Below are 22,130 nucleotides of genomic sequence, written 5' to 3' on the forward strand. Positions count from 1 at the left end.
TAGATTGTCAATTTTAGAGGATATTCCTGTTTGATATCCAAATCTTAAGTACTTCCTCAATAATTCAACATTATTTAGATATATTTCATACTGCTCAAGAAATACGGAACATTTTTAATATGTTGTGATTGGCCTATGGCAAATTTCTAGTTACTTCCCAAATGATGGGTTTTTAATAATATTAAATAGTTTAAGTTTATTGACTTTTAAATCAAATAATCAAATAAAAAATACGTGAATTGAAGAGATTAAATGTGCTTTGACGAATTATATTATCAACTGCTTAGTTTTTATTTGGATTTTAACCCATATAATTATAATCATCACCTTAAGATTCGGGTTTGTTTAATGGTAAGGGATAAGAAAGCCCAGATCATGGTAAAACTTAGGATAATTGTGTTTTCAAAAAATCAAGAAGAGAAATTTCATTTCATATTTGATGAAATGCTCAGGGCATGAGGTTACATGAATAGACGCAATGGTATATAGCGGGCCAAGCATCCGAAACTCAATAATAGAATATACAATAGAAGGATCGTAAGAATTATTCCGAAACAAAAAGGCTGTTGCTTTAATGCGCAACTAGTACTATCCTAAGACTGGGAGCTGCACATGACCTGCAAAAGAATACTAACCTTGAAGTTGAAATAAACTAATGCATCCATCTGGCCATTTTCAAAGTCATAATCTTTCTCTTTTTATTGGCACGATTCTTGGCAGAAATTCTCATCTTGCGCTTGGCATTTCGCATCGGGTTGATGACAGCCATGATCTTCTCCTCTTGTTTCTTCTTATCTCTCTTTGCTTTTAGCTTCTTCCCGATAAGGTTGTACACCTGCACAAAGTTTTGAGTCCCCAAAATGGTCTGCATTTTCTCAAGGCTCTCTTCCGCTAACTGCTTCATATTATCTGGTAATGAGGATAAAATTAATCAACTAAATAACAATAAACAACGCATAACAAAACAAGACAAAAGGATCCATAAATCGTGATTTTTCCTTTCCCACCAGAATTTCTGACCAAGCATGCCTGCACTCTAGACGCATTGCTTCTTTCAATAAAAGATAAACTCAGAATCACTTAAGCTGAAAGTGAGAGTCTGGCTCGCAGAGAAAAAGTAAAATATACAAAGAAACAATGGAATTTCCGTTGCTTTCCTACTTCTCCAGATTAATTAAAAGGAGGGAAGAAAGGAACCTACCAGGGATCACTTTGCCAGCAAGTCCTCCACAGACTTTATACAGAGGTAGCAAGACTTCAGACGCATAATGCAGACAGTCATCCTGACTAATCTGTGACATTATACTTTTAAAACTGTTGAAGACTATTCCCATCTGCACTCAAAAATCAAAGTAATTTCGCTAGTAGGCACATCTGTCAAGAGAAAGGTAATACACACAAAACGAAGGGGCAAAAAAAAGAAATTACATAACTTGCATACAAACCTGGTAAGTCTCCATTTGAAGGGCAATTTTTCCCATTTTCCTGAGCACTGCTGAGACGAGAACATGTTGGATACTACCTGTACTCTGCTGGTTGTTTTGTTCATGTACAGGAGATGTCTGAGGTAAGAACAAGCTCCTTCCCTTCTTTGAATCAAGCAAGTCAAAAGCTTTAAGGAACCGGTCTTTCTCATGCTGCTCAAGAGAAGACCAGAATGCAGAAGGATCTACAGGTGCAATTTGTCCCATCACAGAATGGACCCCGCAAACGGCAAAGACAACACTTTGGTTCATCAGGTTGGCATCCGCACCCTCCATGAGTGTTGTTTTAAGTTGGCAGCAAAGCGAAGCAGCTATATGAAATAGTCTACTAGGACTCATAAGATAATAACTTGCCAAAGACTTTTGATTATGTTCTTTGCAGGCATCAACTACATGTGTGAAGTATTGAGCTATGAGGTGGACCGATCTGTTGCGTATCCATGAATGTGGGTGCAAAAGCATCTGACATATTGCATCCCAAATAACCTGAAATTTGTGCACTTATATGTGAGGACCATGGAGGCTTAGAGTCGATTTGGCATAAATTTCAAAAAGAAAAATACTGCTAATTTTTTAAAAAGGAAATTCTTTTTAAGAATTTTTGTTTGGCCAAGACAAATTGCTTCCAAGTGTTAGCAAAAAATGTTCTGTTCAAGCAAGACGGTCAGGAATATGAAATTCCTGATTTGAAACACAAACTGTTCTTTCCCAACGATCAGCTAAAAATATGTGCGTATCCAACATTATCTTTCTACTAAAACATGTTCTTATTAGTAATTTAAAAAATGCTTTAAAAAAAAAAAAAAGAGCTAAACAGTAATGAGACTGATCAAAATGTTTATCAAATGAATAGACCGAATCTTAACTGCTTCTTCATGACAAAGCTTTTTACGAAACTGGTTTCATTTTAAAGAGGAATAAAATGAATTGAAACAAACAAAATTGAAAGCAATGACACATACGGGTGTATTTGAATCAAAGGAAAGAAATATGCATACTTCCATTTAAATCCTTATATGCATTAAAAAATTGTTGATGATTTACCTCGAGATCCCCAGCAAAGCACAACTCATGGAACTGATGAATCAGCTTTTCTAGCATAACTAAAGAATAGTATGCTTCCTTCCAATGGGGAATAACAGATTCAGCAAAGTCAACCTTCCTGTCAGCGATTACCTCTATAGAAGACTGTAAGATGCGATGAGCCACTGGTAAGATACTATTGACATGTCTATAAAATCCTTTCCCCAATACCTCAATCAGCAGTCCCAAAACCTGTAGCAACATATTTAGATGTCATTATACATAATAAACTCAAGAACATAAAGAAGTATGTGCAAAAACAAAAGCTCCTAAGACAGAACATAACAGAATTTGCAATTAAATTACACAAACAGGTGCGAAACAAAAAAAAAAAAAAAAAAGGTCAATATAACAAAGCAGAAAGCAATTCTTGAAAGACAGAGAGTGTACATAAAACAACCCATCTACCTCTATATAAATTCTATGTCAATATAACAAAGCAGAAAGCAATTCTTGAAAGACAGAGAGTGTACATAAAACAACCCATCTACCTCTATATAAATTCTATGAGCACAAAAAAGACACGTCCACCCGAACTACAAGTTAACCTAGAAAGCTTCTATAAATCATCTTGAATGCCTCCTAGCACATAATGCATCAGATACTTATATGCATAAGGTGAAATAATGAGAGGGGAGCCCCAAAGCTATGCTTTATATTAAATTTATGACTGACTATAATCAAGAAGATATTACCTGTGCAGCAGCACCCCAAAGTTTCTGCTTCTCGCCCAAATACCAACATAAAGCATACTCGAGCATGGAGTTTTGTGAATTTGGGCTTACTGAACCCATGAGTTCCTTTATAGCAGCCCCACTCATAGAACGAACAGAACTATCACTATCATTGGCCAAGCAGAGCACTAAATTGACAAATAGTAGCTGCGATTGCTGGTCCAAAACAGTTCTGGGAAATTTGACTATGATAGCATGAATCATTTCAAGAACAGATTTCCGTCCAGTTGAATACTCATACCTACAAAGATTAAATATTCATAACCATATGAATACTGGGGGTAAAAAAAAAAGCTGAAATAACCAACCATCATGTTGACTGTTCTAGATCACTTGCCTTAGATTAACAAGAAGGAAATCTAGATGTTGCTGCAAGCGCTTTCCTGAAAGGCGATAATCAAGCAAAAATTGCAACAAAATCTTGCTGCACCTCTTGCGAATTGATTCCAATTGACTTGTCACCATCAGCTCAGCAACCCTAGTAATAAGATCATAAATTTCAGGTACGACAAGCTTACGATTGACAACACCCTTGAGGAGTGAAAGGGCCACAGGAGATTGATTCCTTTCAAGGTCAACAAACAATGGAAGCTGAATTAGAAGGTGCAGCTGGTCTGATGTAAGTGTAATTTTGGTGCTCCGCAAAAGCACAGTCAGCAATGTCAAACATGATTGCATTAAAGGACTGTTAGAGTTCACTGTAGTGTGTGCAATGTTCAACAGGGCGGCCTTTATTCTTTCAGCTTGGGATTCAAGGGATGGCAAGGGCAACCTTACCAATATAGTAAGACATCCAAGGGAGGCAGACAAAATATCCTCATATTTGGAGTATAGACAATCGCTTAGTATCCTGACAAAAGGATCCAATAGGGACAGCATATTTGCATCTTTCATATCTTGTTTCATACCTTTAACATGTTTATGCAATATTCTGAGAGCAAACACCCTAATAAGATGCGAGCATAATGAGCCACATTCAACTCCACGGCCTGTAGACTTTTTATTACCATCAATACAAGAACCCTTATCCACCGTGTTAGTTAATTTATTCTCATGCTGACAAATTTCATCTTTAGTCCCATCTTTAACAAGGCCATAAATAAAAATAAACAAATCAGTCTCAGCTACTGATGGATTGCATTCAATACCAGCAGCTATATGCTGCAACATATTTTCCAACTTTGCTTTTACTTTTGGTGTGATGTTCCTCTGCATATGAGCCATCACTGGTGCAAGAAGTTTCAATGCATAGCTTTTGAATGTAATGCTTTGGGCTATCAATTTCAAGGTTTCAAATGACTTTCTCCTCCTGGTTTCTTTCATCTTTGACGCTATCTTTTCCACTTCCTTTTCTTCGGCAACGTCTCCAAGAATATCCATCTCTATCACACGAAGAAGATCCTCCAAACAATAGTCTAACTTTCCATTTACTGAATTCAAAAGACACTTAGACAAAATAAAATTCAATGTGTAGCCTAACACATGAAGTTCATATCCTCTCTTCAAGGTAGCTTGTAAAACCTTGACAATGAATTGCAAGTATTCCAATCCAAGCTCTTTCAAACAGGTTGCCAATGCAGACCTAGCTTCATCACGAACGCTCTCCAGATGACTCTTTAAGAAGTTTGAAATTCGATGAACAATACTTGAAAGATGCAAGTCCATTACATCCCCCGGAAGCAACTTGAGTAATTTCAACGCTGCAAGACTGATATTCACATTGACCTTTTCTGAATCAGAATTTAGCAGCTTTTGTATCTTTGGGAAAACAACTTCAGACAGACAAGTCTGTATCTCTCTGTCCACAACAGAAGTACTACAGTCCCCTAACTCAGCAGACGACACAGTGACTGCAGCCCCAAAATCAGAATCAGCACCCAATGATGGTTCTTTAGGGTAAGAGATTTCTGAAAAATGATATCTGTCCAGAATAGAGCATATCAGCCGAATAAACACTTTCTGCTTGTCCGGACTTCTGGACATTTCCCGAAAGCATTTGATCAATAATGCATAGTATGACTTCCATTCCATCTGGCCAGCCACAGAAGCAATGGTCTCTATACATGCATTTTTCATATGTTCAGCCTTTCCTTCTTGTTCATCAAATAACATGTTGAACAAGAGAGGCAAAAAAACTTTCTTGATGATGCCCTAGAAGTAACCAATACCACATTAAATTCAATGGCAGAAGAATATTCATCCATATCATAGGAAAAAGCCATTACCTCGGACATCTTGTTGGCACTGATAACATTTCTAAACCGTGACAAAGCCCTTACTCTCCTATGCATCTGCAGCATCAAATGTAATAATTTAAGAGATGTAGCGTCATTTTAAATACCTATGAAAATATAGAAAGTAATAACTGAATAACAAATAAAACAGTTTTTTTTGGTGAACAAAGTAAAACAGTTTAGTAAAGTGATGAAGTAAGCATTACAGTGGATAATGATGCCAAAGAAAAACAGCATAAAATGATTTAGGCTTGAAACAATCATGCATATTTGGAAATGAAAATTCTTCATCCTACATAAACAAATGAAGGCATCCTTGGGGTGATCTCATAGTTCCTATGGCGTGGAGACAATGGGGTCAGTCCATGGATTTTCTTTCTTTTTGCTGCATGTCGCCCAAAGAGTTGAAGGTAGGTAGTGCATCAGGCTGTTCTCAAAGGCAAACTTAATCCTCTTCCCTAGGGATCCTAGATGAGGAAACTCTAAGAGATCCACCAACTCCAGCTACCATCCATGTATGATCCAGTCCACCAAAAAGATGAATGACAGGTACTCCTCTTGTTCTATTAATAAGGCAGAAAGGTTTTTCTTGGTCCAATTTATAAGTCACCTCATTTAATTTTTAACATGAATGTACCATTTTGTTCTTCATTTATTATAATGTAGATATTTTTTTGAAGAAAAAAAAGTGCATATATTAAATAGCGATAAAATTGAAAAGTTGTTATATTTTAAGGGAGAGTTAATATATTTTAAGGTTTTCCTTGTTCTGTATCAAACACACTGGAAATACCCTATAAATAGGACCAAAGGAGTAACTAGGAAGTAGGAACCCTGAATACTTAATGCAGCTTAATGTATTTGGAAATGAAAAATTTCATGCCTATATAAACAAATGAAAGCAAGGAAATCGAGAGTGCCAACTAAGCAAAATTCACCTTAATACAGAAACATACCTTTGGGTCAACAATGTTATTGAAAAAATCTACTTCAGCATCTTCACTGCACAGAGCCACAAGGGATTTAAGGTTTGACACTTCTGGGAGCTTTAACACCATTTGACGCAACAATTTTATCCATCCCTGAAACAATATTGTTCAGCATACACATGAATGCAAACAAGTAAACAAAACAAATACAAGAATACGATTAATTAATATATAATTGTGAATGGTCTAATCACCCAACCCCACAATGCATGGAACTAAGAAGGTGCATGATCACATGTCTAAATGAATTAGACCATGACGACAAAGGGAGAAGGAAAGCTAAGGACTAATTATAAAGAGGAGAGAAGTGAAAGTTTTGCTGATATATCCACCTGCGTATCTAACTTTATATAACTTGGAGATCTACAAAGCACAATTTCATAATAAAATATTACGATAAAAATGAATAAAATTAAGAACAACCTTTCTAACAAAAAGTGCTCCATCCATTGCATCAGCTATATGCTTCAAAAGAAATTTGTTTGCGATACGCTGGATGCATGATCTTGTCCAACAACCATCAGTGTCTCTCATTACAGACAACTCTCCGTCACTGTTTCCTTCTTTATTAAAGATCAGGGCAGAAAAATCAACAAAGGACAGCAAAGAACCACAGGCGCTAACCACAAATGTAAGTTCTTTAGATGACATGTCATGCACACAGTGTGACAAAACAAGTAATGCGTGATCAGCCTCAACTTTTCCGAAGAAGTCAGTATTAATGCTCTCATAAGCCTCTAGAATTGCATCATGATTAAGCCAACCCATCGAAGATGTTGCATTAAGCTGGCGAAGAAGCTTTGCCTGCATTGCATCAAAATAGCAGAGTATGACAGAAATTCACAATGTATAGAGTTCTGTCAAATAAAGTGACGGGGGTAAAATTTACCACTAAGAGAACAGACGTATCAGATGTTGCAAGTGCATCAAGAAGATCACAAACCCTCAACCGCATATCCAGCTCCGCCAATATATATAAAGGAGAGATAGCATTCAGAATTTTAGTAGTGCAACTATTTCCCAGTATTGGTATGAAATTTTGAATGACTTCCAAAACCTCAGCACAGGCATCTACAACAACCAAGAGAATTTCAATATCAAAGCAGCAATCCAGTCTGGGGGGACAAAAAACCAGAAAATATACGATATGCACTCACCAGGAGTAAGGGATTTCTTCTCGATGAACAGAAGCAAAATATCAACAAATTGCTTTACCAGATCTACATCCTTGATGTACTTTGGCAAAAATTTTAAAATATTCAATACCATTTCCCCAGGAGACTTGACCAGCTTTCTGCCATTAAAAACAGAAAAACACTGTGAGTGAAGTTCAAATTATCTAATCTGACTTTTTTAATGATTATATGGAGACTGTTTCTTTCTGACACAATATGGAAACAGTGCAATCAAAGGACATTGTATTTGTTTTTTAGTTATTAATATGATGAAAGTTTCCCGTTCATACATGTCCTAAATATTTTTCTTCTCTTCCCCCTTTAGAATGTTATCAGGAAGAGTAAGTGATATTTCTAGCTTTGAAAATATAGTAACAATGGATATTAAAATCTCTCTCCAGATCTCAAATATTCAACCTCAAGTGCCTATTATCCACAACATAGGTACTTGATTTCACACAAAATGGCAGAATATACGATCTCACAAACTTAACTAGTAACAAGACATCAGAAATCTCAGTTGACTGCACATCTAGAACAGATAATGGAAGCAATGTGTAACATCAGATATATTTATAATGAACTACACAGGCGCATCAGTAAGATGAGCTCATACTTCTTGGCTGTAGTATCGCTTCCAAACAGAAAGCACAAGCTGTCCACAAGTCCCACAATGTTGGAATATAAAACTCTTTGTGCAGGATTGTCTTCATCATCCAATTCATTGTCAAGGTTCAATAGGTTATAAACAAACTTAAGAACACAAACTATAACTGGCTCAGAAGCTGATTTGACACAGAGAATTGAATATATATCAGATACAAGACGATCTTCCCGGCATAATAAAGACACAAGTTTATTGTTTCTACTCATGGCCACGAAGCAAGAGAAAAGCGAACTTGGTTTCTCACTACTAGCAGCTTCCTGCTTGAATCTATCAATCAAAGGTTTTACTGAGGCAAAGAATAAGTCCCAAAAACCAGAACCAAATTCATGGTCTTCATACTTATTAAGAACAAATGCAACAATTTTCAGGCACAAAGATCTCATATCCTTGAGCTGCTTCAAAGTTGTGATAGTCTGCACATATAAATTGAAGGTTAAAAGAAACTAAACAAAACATAACAAAATTACAAGGTTGGAAGAGAATAATAGATTCCCATACAGAATTATATGCTGATAATTACAAAGTTAAATGTTACAAACTTATAGTTCTAAAATATGAGGGAAATTTTAGCCTATGTGTATGTGAGGGAAAGGGCCATGAATAACGCAATAAAAAATGTTCAATAGAATATTTTAAGACGGACTGATGTGGTTAGAATCCCATTTTAGCGCTTCCTTTTTAGATAGAATTCTTTTTGTTATCTTTGGCAGTCTTAAGTTTTCTTTGGGCACCCTCAAGGGAAAGTTTCTAGCTAAGCATCATAGATTAGATGGGGATATATAGTTATCGATGAATTACAACCATGCCACAGCAAAATGGAGCATAGTCCGCTTCTCTTTCCCATTACTGTAATTCATAAAAATTGCAGAAAGGTTTATCATACAAGGATGTTTGAATGTCAAGTTGAATATCCGCATAGGGGTTTCCCACTTCACTAGGGGGATAGTGATTCAAGCCATTACGTATCACACTGCTGCCAGTAAAACTTCCACAGAAATATTGACAGGATAATACAAAAATTAATTTTATGTACACACACACATACATAGTACTTACTGCTATTGAGGCCAACATCAGCCAGCCATCATTCATTAATTACCAAAGTTAACTGAGAAAAGTTCAAAACAAAAAACCTTCTACAGTGATGATGATCAAAACATTACCAGGTTTTTATTTACTGGAGTGACATCTTCCCTTTCTGAAGACGAATCAGTTCTAGCAGCGCCTTGATCTGAAGGGAATTCATTCAATCTTGCATTGTCAAGACTTGATGCACAGCTTCCCAATACCCGAACCACACATCCCATCAATAGATCAAGAAAAGGTCTAACATGCAATTTGTCAAAAACACCAAGGACATCTTCAATAACATGCAGAAAAGCATGTCTCTTTTTCAATGAAATCCCTGCTATATTTTCTGAGGTAAAATACTCTAACAAAGATGACGTTTGAAACTCACTAACAGAACCTCCGGGTAGAGTCCAAAACAACTTGGCAGGTCCATCAGTTTTATTTACTATCTGCAATGGTTTTATCATTAATGCAAAGAAAATTGGCAGCTCATTGACATCAACTTCAGCAATGAATTGCAGAATAGCCTTCCGGTGATATATGCTTGTATTCTATCAAAATAAAAAGAAAATAAATTATCAGTTTAGAACTAGCCAAATAAAATGCACATCCAAATAATCAGTGCCTTTGTTTGAGGCCAACGAAAGCAACCAACACAGAGATTCATATTAAATATACCTTTCGAGAAGCAAGTTCCTTAAGCGTTCTGACTTTAGGCATCAAAAGACGTATAACTAGTGGAACAAGATGCATCCTGTGACATTCCTCAATCATGCCAGCTTCTCTAGATAAACTCCATGTTGTTAACTCCTCTCTTAAATATTTTGAACTGATCAAGTTTCTCAAATGCTGATCATATGGTGCAAGGTAATCATCCTTCCAAGTCAACAAGCAATCCAAAACTTTCACTTGAATTTCAGGATCATTTTCTTCCATAAGCCTACCAAAAGCACAAAAAATAATGTCTTGAGTAGGCAGGTATCCAATATAAAGTGAGCAAGTAGATGATGAGTGTATGAGATTGTGCAAGATACAATTGTTAAGTAGTACCAAAAAAAATCCAACATGAGGTTGCGAGTAACCAATGACTTAGATGAAATTGAATGAGATGAAACTGTTAGATAGCCACCAAAAAAAAAAGTGCGCATTAACCTGTTCTGCAAAACCTCCTTAAGAAATTGACTACAGTAAAATGACTTGGGATTTTTCATCAGCTTCAACAAGTTTAACCATTCTTTCAGCACAGCCTTCCACTCTTTGCCTTTACAAGCATAATTGTCAAACAATCCCACACTGTAATGACATATAACAAAGAAAAACAAACTCTCAAACTAGGTAATTTGAGTAAAACATATTCAGACTTCAAAAAATGTACTGATAAAGGGACAAAATCAACCACATACCTCATAAGGTCATCAGTGTTGTATCCTAAAAACTTTAGGAATAACGGAATGAATTGTCGAGACTGGGATTCAGTGACAGTTGGGATTTTTTGTAAACATTGCAGCAACAATGACAAGATTGTTACGGAAGGAGTACTATCAGAAGCACAATTGACAGATTGTTTGAAATAGTCACAAAGACCTGAGAAACAAGCGAGCTTAAATAATGAATCAAAAGGAAAGCAGATTGGCAGCTAAAGCTTGAAACAAAGCACAAGGATAAGCCATTCCTGATACTATTATTTATTTTGTAGGGTTCATTGGCCCGAGAATAGCAACACAATGAATTTCTCAGTTTATCTTTAATGATTGTAACATTAAATTTCCACAAAGCCAAAACATAATTTATAAGTAATAATTAGTTGGCAAGAAGAGAAGACCAATAAAATTAAGTATAAAATTAATTAAATCAACTGCAATATTCACAGAACGAATCAAGACAGATTCAGTTATCAATTATTAGTTGCATGCATCATTTCTAAACATAGTGTTTCTGCTGTACATAGATAGTTTAACTTTTCTAGAAGGATGCCTTGTACTCTTGTAGCATCATCCACTCTGAAATTTGTCTTCTTTTACACGTGCACCAATGTATGAGACAAACTTCAATAAATAAATATAGCATCCAAAAGTATTAATCAAGTTGGACAATACCAGTTGGCTTATCAGGCAACACAGCATTCACGCAATGACCTCCCACAGAAGAGGTCTGTGATATCAATTGACAACGTTCAAGATAACACACAAAGGTATCCCACACAAGAGCAAAATATTGACTGATCAAGACTGCAAGACATTCCAGCACAGGATCCCAGAGGTCGCTAAAACGATTATGCAAGATGCCAAGCAATCCATTCAAAACAAGGGGCACATAAACGTCAGAGATCCTTCCAGCAGATAGGTCCATCTGGATCTTGGATATCACTCGTTGAATGCATCTGCTGGTAGCAATTGAAATAGGAGTTGTTTCAATTGAGAGGAGGAGCTGAAGAACCTGTTCTATCACCAACATTAGGGCACCATTATCCAGAAACTGAAGTAAAAAGATAACAGCTCAGAATACAGAATACATACATTACTCGGTGAGCCCACATTGGGAATATGGGAAAATTCAGTTTTCCTTCTCTTCTCAGCCATATGCTCTATTAAAGGAATTTCCCTATCCAGAAATTTATAGTGACAGAGTATTTTGAGAGTTGACATGCGAATCTCCTTATCTGAATGGCTCAGATTATCAGCAAATATGGTCACCACACTGTCAATCCTATCTTCAATCTCTGAATGAACTTTTGTACAGCCAGCTTCTTCTAAAGAGGAACTGAAGTTCAATAGATAGAGTGATAAGAACAGAGCTTTGACTGTCACAAAAACAAGATGCAAAAGCTGAACACTAAGCACGGAAAGAAGATATGCAAGTATATCCACAAACATTTAATTATAAACACAAATCCACTTACCCATTCTTGAATTCCAAATGATCAGCAACAGCTGACAGCACTTGCGAAGATGATGGATAGCTTTTTGCAAGACTCAAAAACTTTTCAGTCGCATCAACTCCAGAGCTACTGTTGTGACATAGGCTGTTATAAGAACTTAATGCAGCACCTATAATGCTCTCCCAAGCTTTTTTAGAATTATCTGCAATGTAGCCAGAGGAAACAGCATCTGCAATTAAGAAAAACTACATCAAAAGAGAAAAAGAGCCAGAAGCAAGAAAGTTATAAGAAACTCTACCATTTTATTGTCCACAAGGTTAAAAGGAAAAACATGAGAATCAGAAAGAGAATTATTATAGCAGCAAATCAATGCATCTGTTGTGATGTATAAACAGGGCCAGATTTCTTTTTAAGGGTATGGATCAATCCCATCCACAATTATAATAGCAAACACCATGTCTTCACCTTCTGATCAATATAATTAACAGCACAAGGTTCAAATAAGTTGTTCTTTGAAGAAGTAAACTGTTACGAATGAAGGATCGAGATGGTACCAGATTTAACTTTCACAAGCTGATCTACTGCATCGACAAGATCCACTAACAAAGATGGATTGGCCTTGACAACGGACATATGGGAATAGCAGTTAACAGCTCCCCATAGAAGTGCCAACTTTCCTTCATCAATTTGGCATGACATATCACAATGTGCAATATCATTTACTGCTTTATTGATGATTCCTTGCAAATGACTGGAAATCCTTGCAAGTGCTTTGGCACTTGCACTATCCACAAAGTCTCCATTCCGTAAATTTAATTGCATTTTTTCACCGAAGGACTGTAACAAATATATTACTTCTTCCTCTGAATTCTCCATTAAATCATCTATTGCACTAAAAATCAGGTTATAGAAGTTAAATATCACACTTACAAAGAACCAAACCATAAAAGATCCATGCATAGTTATATAGTTTTGAGGTTACCTTATAATGCCCCCACTGAATGCATGCAAACAATGTTCCATAGGTAACAACTCCCTAATAAAATGAAGTATACTGCAACAAACATAAAAACATCAAGAAGGAACAGAAACAAACAGAAGAAAAAGCCAATATCACAAACACATTAGTCCGGTCAATACCTAGAGCTTCGTAACTTAAAAATAGGAGACCACTGCAAGGCACACTCAGATATTACAGACTTGTCATTGCAGCCACGGAGTCCATTAAGAATACACAACATTAATTTCAAAATTTCGTCAACAACCAGAGGTATTTCATCTTGGGACTCAATCACGCCTGAAGGTTTGATGTAATTCCGCACAAGCAACAAGACTAGTTCAAGCATAGGTTTATAATCTGGCAATATAATGGCAAATAATATTAGAACATTGTTCACAGACTCTATAAACAATTAAAACAAAAATAAATACACTAATAAGAATGCAAACTGGGAAAACACAACCACGAGTGCACACAAGCACAAACACAAATTACAAGAAGAATTTGAAGGAACCTGTTGGCACCTTAGCCTATTCCACCAGCACATTTTGATGAGCCACAAATATTACGAAATACACAGGGAATAATGTGCATAAATTATTTTTAAGTAATATAGTTAATTAAAAAAATACAGAGGGTGGACCTCGGAGCATGGCAAAGTTGCTTCAATGTGACCTAGAGGTTTAGGTTCACATCTTGGAAACGGACTTTCCCCTTGCAGGGATAAGGCTGCATATATCTAATACTCCCCAAACCCCACTTGGTGGGAGACTTGTGCACCGAACTGCTCTTTTTTATAGTTAATTAAAATATACAAAGCAGAAGATACTTCATATGTGTATATATATATAGGTATATATTAACTCACCCAAAACTTTTCGTCCATTATGCACCTTTACTGCTGAAATTAGCACTGATAGAAGGCATCTTAAATGTGAAATCCCTCCAGTACAAGCACAATCCTCAACCTCCTCATATAAGCATTTCCAGACCAAATTCAATTCGTCAGGCTCCATCATCTCACATAATTTCTCAAAGACAGATTGTATGATTCTCAGCACAGTACCTGACTCTGGATAGGGGAGAGAGCAATAGTCAAAGTAATGAACCAACACAATAAAAATCTTAAAAATCGTTGAAAAACTTATCTATATTTACAAACAGCCACAATAGCCAACTATAAAGAATCCATCAAAAAACCTAAGGGAGAACACGCAAGGACAGAAAAGTTGCAGGACGCCATAAAAATCCATATTTAATTTTGCCATGTTATCAATTTTAGAGTTTCAACTTTATAGAAACAAGAATGTTGTAGGCTCTCAAATTAGAATAATAACACCAGTAATATTGGTGGTGGCGGCGGCGGCAACTGCTGACTAGTGCTCTAATCATGAAATTATAGGCCAAATTTTTTTATCTGGAAGACATAATATTAGAACTTGATAGTCTTGTATTTATCACACAAAGATGGAAAGGATTGAAGTTGAGAAGGTATCTAGAGAAAAGAAGGGCTGATAAGTCAGATCAACAATACAAACCTTCAAAATGTTTGTTACACGCAATGTATCAATAACATCCTCTCACCAACTAAACTGACTTTTGTACTCAAACAATTAATGGTTGCGAACTATGTGCTAAGAAGAGTTTGCAAATACTGTGCTCCATTTGGTTTCCCAGAAACCTTTTTGAGTGAAGTGAAATAGAGAAAGAATAAAAATTGAAAAAAGAAAAAGAATGGGAATCAGGATTTAAAAATATGTTTGGCATGTCAGAGAAGTTTATGGAATCCTTGTATTGTCATCGTTCGGCATAAAATCGATGGGATTGAATTTTTATTATTTCAAAACATCAAAAAACCCTTATCAAACCCTAAACTGTCAACAAAAGAAAAAAGGAAAAAAAAAACACAAGATCACCAGGATTAATAGGCCACCACTGTCAGACTCTAGCTAATCCTCATCACAAAGACTGACAAGTTCCCAACAAACATTCATCACTGTTTCATTCTTCAACTTGAGCAAGGACATAGGTGTGGAAGCCATCTCAATTTAGAGAAGAGAGCAAAATTCGGTTTAGCAATGAAGATGAGAAGAAGCAAATGTGTGTTCATACTCCTCGCCATGTAAATGTGTGTAAGCCATCTCAGGCATGGGTTCACGGCTTTTCCTCACTTTTATAGGTAATTAGGATTACATTTAAGTGGCTGGTTACTACACTGGACCCAAGTTTTTTTCTACAGTCATTTTACTATCAAAAACAATTTCTATTAATACAAAAAGAAAAGAGAAAACAAAACAAGAAAAGAAGGCAAGGAACCCATATGAATAAATGAACAATCATTTGTTCAGGAGAACAAAAAAATAACTATCAGAGAAAATGAGATGGATGACACTTTAAGCACTCTGTTCTAACCATATACACCACAATCCAGCATCAATGAGTTCACATTCTACCCCCCCCCCCAAAAAAAAAAAAAAAAAGTTCTTTATATGCTACCATGAAGCTAAACAGTTAGCCAACAACTACTAAGTAAAAAACTTGAACTATGTCTGAGATCCTGAGATCAGCAGAGTCAAATTATAACATATCAACATATGCATATACAACAATGCCTCAAAACTGTGACCAACAATTCGTTTGACTAGAGATAGATGCATTTACATGAAGATGCACAGATGCACACGCATGAAGATGGACAGATGCACAGACAAATGCATGCACCCACTCCGTTGACTTACCCATAGAGAAATGCACGCAAGCACAGATGAGGAGATGCATGCATCAATAAATAGACAGATAAACAGGTGCACACAGGCACAAATGCATGAATTCCATTGACCAGAGACTGACACATAGACACACATAGATGCATGGCCCTCCCCAAAAAAATTATAAATATATATAATATAAAGTAGAAAGCAAGCTTGCCTTGGTTACCTTTATCACCAATAGAATATATTGCTTTGCTTGTCAGCAGTTTCAATACCCGTTCTGCTTTTGAATGGAGTCTTAGTGAAGAAACTGTCATAACATGATAAAGTAGAGCTTGAACACCTAATTCTCTGCAGGGAGAAAGCTTCTTCACCGCTTCCAGCATGATCTTTCCAATTCCTGCCCAATCCATCAGTATTATAAGCTTTACAACCATCCAAAAATGAATCTCCAAATCATAATCATAAATTTTTATTTGGAAAAAAAAAAAAGGAGAATGAGAACTAAACATACCAATATCAAACTAGAAGTCAGTGTAATAGTCATAAAACGTTTTGAGATCGATTAAGAAAACAAAAGAAAAGATAGAGTTAAAGCCTTTGAGAGATATAAACAGTTCACTCCCAATTGGTCTGCAATCGAAGATAGAAAAAAAAAACGCTAGGGTCACTACCTCTCTTAAGATGTTCATCTGGTGCATTTCTCAGAACAAATGACACAGCCTCAGCCATGAATTGTTGGATATACTCCTTTGGGTAATATCTCAGTTTCGCTGTGACCCTTGAAGTGCCAAAACAAATAGAAGAAACTTGAAAGTTCAATAAATAAAGTTTGTGCATAATATCCACTTATTACGCAGTTCAAAGATCTTTTCATGTTAGTGAAATATGGTTGGCTAACATAATCGTATGATCCCGTTGGTGACAGACATATAAATATAATTTAATTCTTCCGAACCATAAAAGTTTTTGATGTGCCCTAAGCTACCTCGTGTAGATAAGCATGCACATCAAATTGAAATGAGACAACAATCATCTACGTTTATTAAGGAATTGAAGGCTTTATCTACACGGTATCTTGTCAAATTCAGTTAATGCAACTTATGAATGTGACTAACTTTAGTGAGTGAGTAAGCATGGAGGATAATTTTCATGTTTTATTATTCATAGAAGAGTTCCACACAGACGGGAAAAGATCGCAACAGCTCTGCAATTTATATACCAATTGTCTCAGCAAGATATGGGGAAATCATACAGCGTAGAACAGCTTCAAAAAAACTAATGCAGATATAAAAGCAAATAAAGCCAATATGCTATGTCAACCTAGTCCACTAGGAGAATATCAGAGCAATAATATTGATATTGGTAATCAACGTTAATAACATTCCAATACTGAGAGAGTTCCATCTTAGTCCATTGAGTTGCACAAACGTTAATCAAGTTGGCATTTATCAATGAGGTGAAAGTACCCAAAAAAAAACATATGAATGAACAAATCAGCATTTGCTAAACATTCAATATTTTAATTGGATGGGTATACAGAAATCGAATTTCATCACTCACTTGAGCACATGTAATGTGTTATGTATCAGATACTTCTGCAGATACATCATTATGTGTGACCATGAAATGAACATCTGCATAACAAAACGTAGTTTTAGCATTCTCAAAATGACAAGCCACATAACTCTCCTCATAAGAAAACATCCAAGATGTTAGCTTACCCACTCAATGATCTCTGGATCTCTATCAGCACCACTTTCTAGGAGAGATACTAAAGAATCAACAATTCTTGGCAAAAGCCTGGTAAAATCAAGATGCACAGTGACTAAGCAAGCAATGTGAGAATATTAATGAAAGGAAAAGCACAGGAAACCACACTAAAAATCATTCATAAAAAGCAAAAAAGGATATTCACAACCAATATCACAGCCTACTATCAATAAAAGAACAGGAACCTGACAATTAAAATAAATTCTAGAAGACAGAAGCCTTATAGTTATAAGAACACGCATTCACTGAATTAAATCCAGTCCAAGAGATAAGCAACTCACGGAACAAATTCCTCCAGAAGATCTCTAGATAAAGCTGCAATTAACCTACAGAAAAAAGAATTTAAAATTCACCAAGAAGTGCAAAATTAGACAGCATAAGATAGAAAGAAAGAGGCCTAAATAAAATAAGATCTGGTCCGTCGTCGTCATCTAGGTCAAAGGTTTTGTGATTGAAGAAATCAGAAAATTAAGCATAAAACAAGCAGTAACTATTTTTTGCAAGTAACTGGTATTTGTCGGAAACATTTTTTACTATTACTTTTATGGCTAGATTGTGATATTAGACTGTGTTGACGTATGTCGTAAGACAGAAATCATTCCTATCCTCTGTAATATACACACATATACTCCAACCAAAACAATGTGGCCCAAACAGAATCCCTAGTCAATTGAACACCATGTGAAGTTCTAAATAATTACAATTACAAACTAGAGTCAGAGAGACCAAAATTGTCAATAAAAAAAAGATCTTTGTCCTATTAATACAAAATGATGCCTTGTTCAAAATTTTAAACAATGACATCTGTAATAGCCTTTCTATCACTAAACAAATCCACATGCCCAACTGCACAAATGAAGCAATGCATAAAAGGGATCGCACACCTGAAAATCGGCTCAAGTGATAACCTTGCTTTTAATTGCAACCTAGAAAGAAGTTTCGAGATTAAAGATTCTTTGTGCAATAGTACCAAGGGCAATGTTTGTGTATAGGGCATAACTTCTTCATACAATGAGATGAAATCCTCAGCAGTATTCAACTCCTGTTTCACGATAATTAATGCGCATAAAAAAATTTGCCAGCCATGAACAAGCAAATGATGTGTGCACATTAGAAAACAAAAGGGAAAATAATTGAGTTGACATTGAACTAATTCAGCAGATGTTCAGGGGAATGAATAGCAGAAAAGGATAATATTCAGTTGCAAAAAATTTTATGAAAAACATGGGATATAATAATATTGAAAGCATATTTACCCAAATACATTTTATATGAAAGAGCATGTTTGTACACATGTCGACACAAGTTCTAATTCCACCCCCAAGAAATTGTAATTCCTCAGTTTGGTAAAGGAAAGAGGCACACACGGTCTGTGAAATTCCACGTCCCCCAAAGATTAGAATCACTGATCCATCCGGAAGGAGGAGTGGTGATTTTGCTATATATCTCAACCAATAATGAGTCAATACTAAATTTTTTAGTTCATTTAGTCACCATATGAGTCCATTCTGCGCCAATTCCATGCACAGAACATAAGAGAAACAAAATTCCATTCCACTCTCATAGGAATATAAAATTGGAACAGGAAGTTAGTTCTATTCCCATTCCAATTCTACCTCATATAGTATGCAAACCATACAAAGCAGTGAAAAGCAGTACAATACTACAATAGTTGCATGCATCTAACAAAACCAATAACCTTTGGCGCAAAGAGCCAAAAAAAAAAAAAATTAGATATATTAGCTCTGCATTTGAAACCATACCCTCCATTCTACCAGGCAGTCTCTAAAGAAGGAGGAACCCTCTGAAGGCTCAGATTTGACTTTTTCAAGACTCCGATAGACGTTTATATCTATATCATTTATTCTCTCGTAGAACTTCTTAAACTGTACATCAAAGGAAAGTATGCCAAACAATTAGTCCAAAATAATGGCCAACTAAAAACAAATTGAATAGAACAGAGTAAACATATGAGAAATTCTTCTAATAGAAGTGACAGATTCAATATTAAAGGACACCAAAAGTAAATAGATAACTCACCAAATCTCAAAAGCAAGATATGTCTAGCTACAAATAAAAGACATGAGTATACCTTGTACATTCTCGTAAACCGAACATCAAAATAAAAACGAACCAACTATAAGCGCAAAAAAAATCAATTGCCTCGAACAAAGGTTCAGGGTTTTAGCAGACTACCAAAATAATTAGATAATGACATGAAAATCACAAACAAAAGCAGAAGGCATTAATCTTCGCCAAACCAAAAACCAACTTTTGCTCATGGCACAGAGTTTTTTGGATTCTAGCTCGTGTAGCAACCTATATGAACCATTAACTAGAGGGGAAAAAGCTATCACCAGTGGCTTCCACTGGAAAGAACAAATAGAGCAGAAGGCATGCACTGTGTGACTGATACGGAAAACTTACAACAAATCGGCGGCGCCCCGTGGAGTTGTTAAGAGACTTGACACTCGTTTCCATGTTTGAAGACGAAAGAGAAGATGTGTGCGTCTGAGTGCAGCGGCTGGGTAATGATTACTCAATAAAGGCGGTGCAGCGAGCAAATGGACAAAAATAAACTATGGTGGGCAGCTGTGACTAGTGCAGTAGTGAATGAAAGAAAGGGCTTTTGGATAGAGAGGATGATACGAGAGCACGAGAGATATGGTATGAGTGAAGGCAGGGAAACAACGGCTCCATACAAGAGAGGGCGCGCCACTCTTGAGCAGCAACACCAAGTTCCCCACCCTGCAAATATAAAGCACGAGCAGAGAACAGGTTTGAACCCGGCTACTTCGCCCTATCATCTTTTATTTTTAAAAAATAAAAAATTATTTAATAATTAGCTTTTAGTCAAATTTAAAGATAGTTTTTCAATCTTGATTTCCTTCGGAATGGGGGAATTGGAGAAGAAGGGAAAAGAGAGAAAATTTTAATAAAACCGATTTAAAAAATAAGTAAAGTAGGGTTATAAAATTTTAATAAAAAATATGTGAGAAAATAATAAAAGGGTTAATTAAAAGCTTTTAACCTGCTAATTCAAAATTTTAAATCAATTTCATCAAAAAAATTTATCTACTCCCCTTTCCTCCAGATCATTACTACCAAATGGACTCTTACATAATAAGAAGTACATATATGAATGAAGTTTTGTCTTAATTTATACAAAAATATTTATAAGTACATGTGAACCACACATGCAAACAAGTCCGAACCTTTTTAATTGAAAGTGCACTGTCTGGTCGCATTGGTTAGCATTAATTTCCACACGATGCTGTGTATGTAGATGAAACTCAAGATGTGCGCTGTGTTTGGTTCAGTGAAAGGCCTAGGAGGTTATGGTTTCGTCTGGGAGTCCGCTCGTCGTGCTTAGCAAATCTCTGAGCACGACATGATCATCTCTCAAACACTGTCATTTGGAGATGAGATAAGATACCTTCTTCTTTTACTTTTTTTTTTTATAAATATTTTCTATTAATTTTTTTATTTATTCATGTTAACTTAAATCTAGCACTTTAAAAATTTTTCCTAGTAACATTCAGTATCCTAAATTAATTGATTTTTCATTATAATACGTGTTACTAAAAAAATATTTTAGGATGCCGAATACATCATAATTAATTAATTCAGAATACTAGGTACTACTAAAAAATTATTTCTGGATGCATGATTCACTGAAAATAATTAATTTAAAATATTGGGCATTACTGTAAAAATATTTCAAGATAATGAATACACTAAAAATTAATTAGTTTAAAATATTGGGTGGCTGCTATTAGAAAAGTATTTCGAGATGATAGATTAATTAAAAAATAATTTAGGATATCAATTGTTACGGAAAAATATTTCAAGATATGTAATTCATTAAAAATTAATTAATTTAGGATATTAAATTAGAAAAAATATTTTAGAATGTTAGATACAAATTAACTCAAATAAATAAAAAAGTAAAATTAATAGATTTTTTTTAAAAAAAGAGGAGGAGTATCTCGTATCTTTTCCAAACAACAACGTTTGGGGATGAGCATGCCGTGCTCACAGTGCGGATTCTTTCGTTTAGTTGAAAGGAATGAGAAGGGAAAGAAATTAATCAAAAATTGACAAATATATCATTTCTTACTTTATTAATTTTAGGATGAAATTAGTAAGATAAGTCGAACAAAAAGAGACATGCTTTCCTTTATATTATACTCTATATATGTAGTACACAAGAATCATGTATGTTTATTTAAATATAATATCATGCGCACCACTTGTTTGGGTGGCAGGCTTTTTCTGCTCTGAAGGGTTGGGGCGCTGTCCCTTGATTTAAAAATGTTGTGAAAAACATA

General features: G+C 35.5%; 1 protein-coding gene across 4 annotated transcripts; it reads right to left on the reverse strand.

Annotated features, from left to right (window-relative positions):
• Positions 1 to 399: 399 nt before the first annotated feature.
• On the reverse strand, positions 400 to 20,542 carry LOC114718516 (small subunit processome component 20 homolog). 4 transcript variants are annotated; one of them, XM_028903856.1, is made up of 31 exons: positions 20,227 to 20,542; positions 19,563 to 19,685; positions 18,684 to 18,841; positions 18,081 to 18,125; positions 17,751 to 17,829; positions 17,590 to 17,663; positions 16,701 to 16,807; positions 16,244 to 16,426; positions 14,184 to 14,387; positions 13,456 to 13,672; positions 13,298 to 13,369; positions 12,870 to 13,207; positions 12,337 to 12,544; positions 11,954 to 12,197; positions 11,534 to 11,873; positions 10,841 to 11,021; positions 10,590 to 10,730; positions 10,116 to 10,377; positions 9,530 to 9,988; positions 8,316 to 8,779; positions 7,682 to 7,818; positions 7,414 to 7,595; positions 6,948 to 7,328; positions 6,492 to 6,617; positions 5,527 to 5,592; positions 3,639 to 5,452; positions 3,263 to 3,542; positions 2,529 to 2,759; positions 1,446 to 1,970; positions 1,202 to 1,334; positions 400 to 909 (listed from the first exon to the last, which is right to left on the reverse strand). In XM_028903856.1, the coding sequence occupies exons 1-31, from the start codon at positions 20,278 to 20,280 to the stop codon at positions 653 to 655; spliced, it is 8,085 nt and encodes a 2,694-aa protein (XP_028759689.1). In that variant the 5' UTR covers positions 20,281 to 20,542; the 3' UTR covers positions 400 to 652. The 4 variants fall into 4 exon arrangements, with proteins under 4 accessions (XP_028759689.1, XP_028759690.1, XP_028759692.1 ...); XM_028903857.1 differs by having other exon boundaries at positions 653 to 909; positions 16,253 to 16,426; XM_028903859.1 differs by having other exon boundaries at positions 653 to 909; positions 12,337 to 12,533; positions 12,874 to 13,207.
• Between the last annotated feature and the right edge of the window lie 1,588 nt (positions 20,543 to 22,130).

This window comes from Neltuma alba, unplaced genomic scaffold (assembly GCF_004799145.2).
Source record: "Neltuma alba isolate B1F8T4 unplaced genomic scaffold, ASM479914v2 tig00011850_pilon, whole genome shotgun sequence".
Taxonomy (NCBI): Eukaryota; Viridiplantae; Streptophyta; class Magnoliopsida; order Fabales; family Fabaceae; genus Neltuma; species Neltuma alba.

Excerpts from the sequence above, each read along its gene's own strand:
- LOC114718516 (XM_028903856.1), bottom strand. The coding sequence starts at position 20,280 with ATGGAAACGAGTGTCAAGTCTCTTAACAACTCCACGGGGCGCCGCCGA. Across the intron at positions 16,808-17,589 it reads AACACATTACATGTGCTCAA|GGTCACAGCGAAACTGAGAT; the intron begins GTGAGTGATGAA and ends TGGCACTTCAAG. Across the intron at positions 5,453-5,526 it reads GTGCCAACAAGATGTCCGAG|GGCATCATCAAGAAAGTTTT; the intron begins GTAATGGCTTTT and ends GGTTACTTCTAG.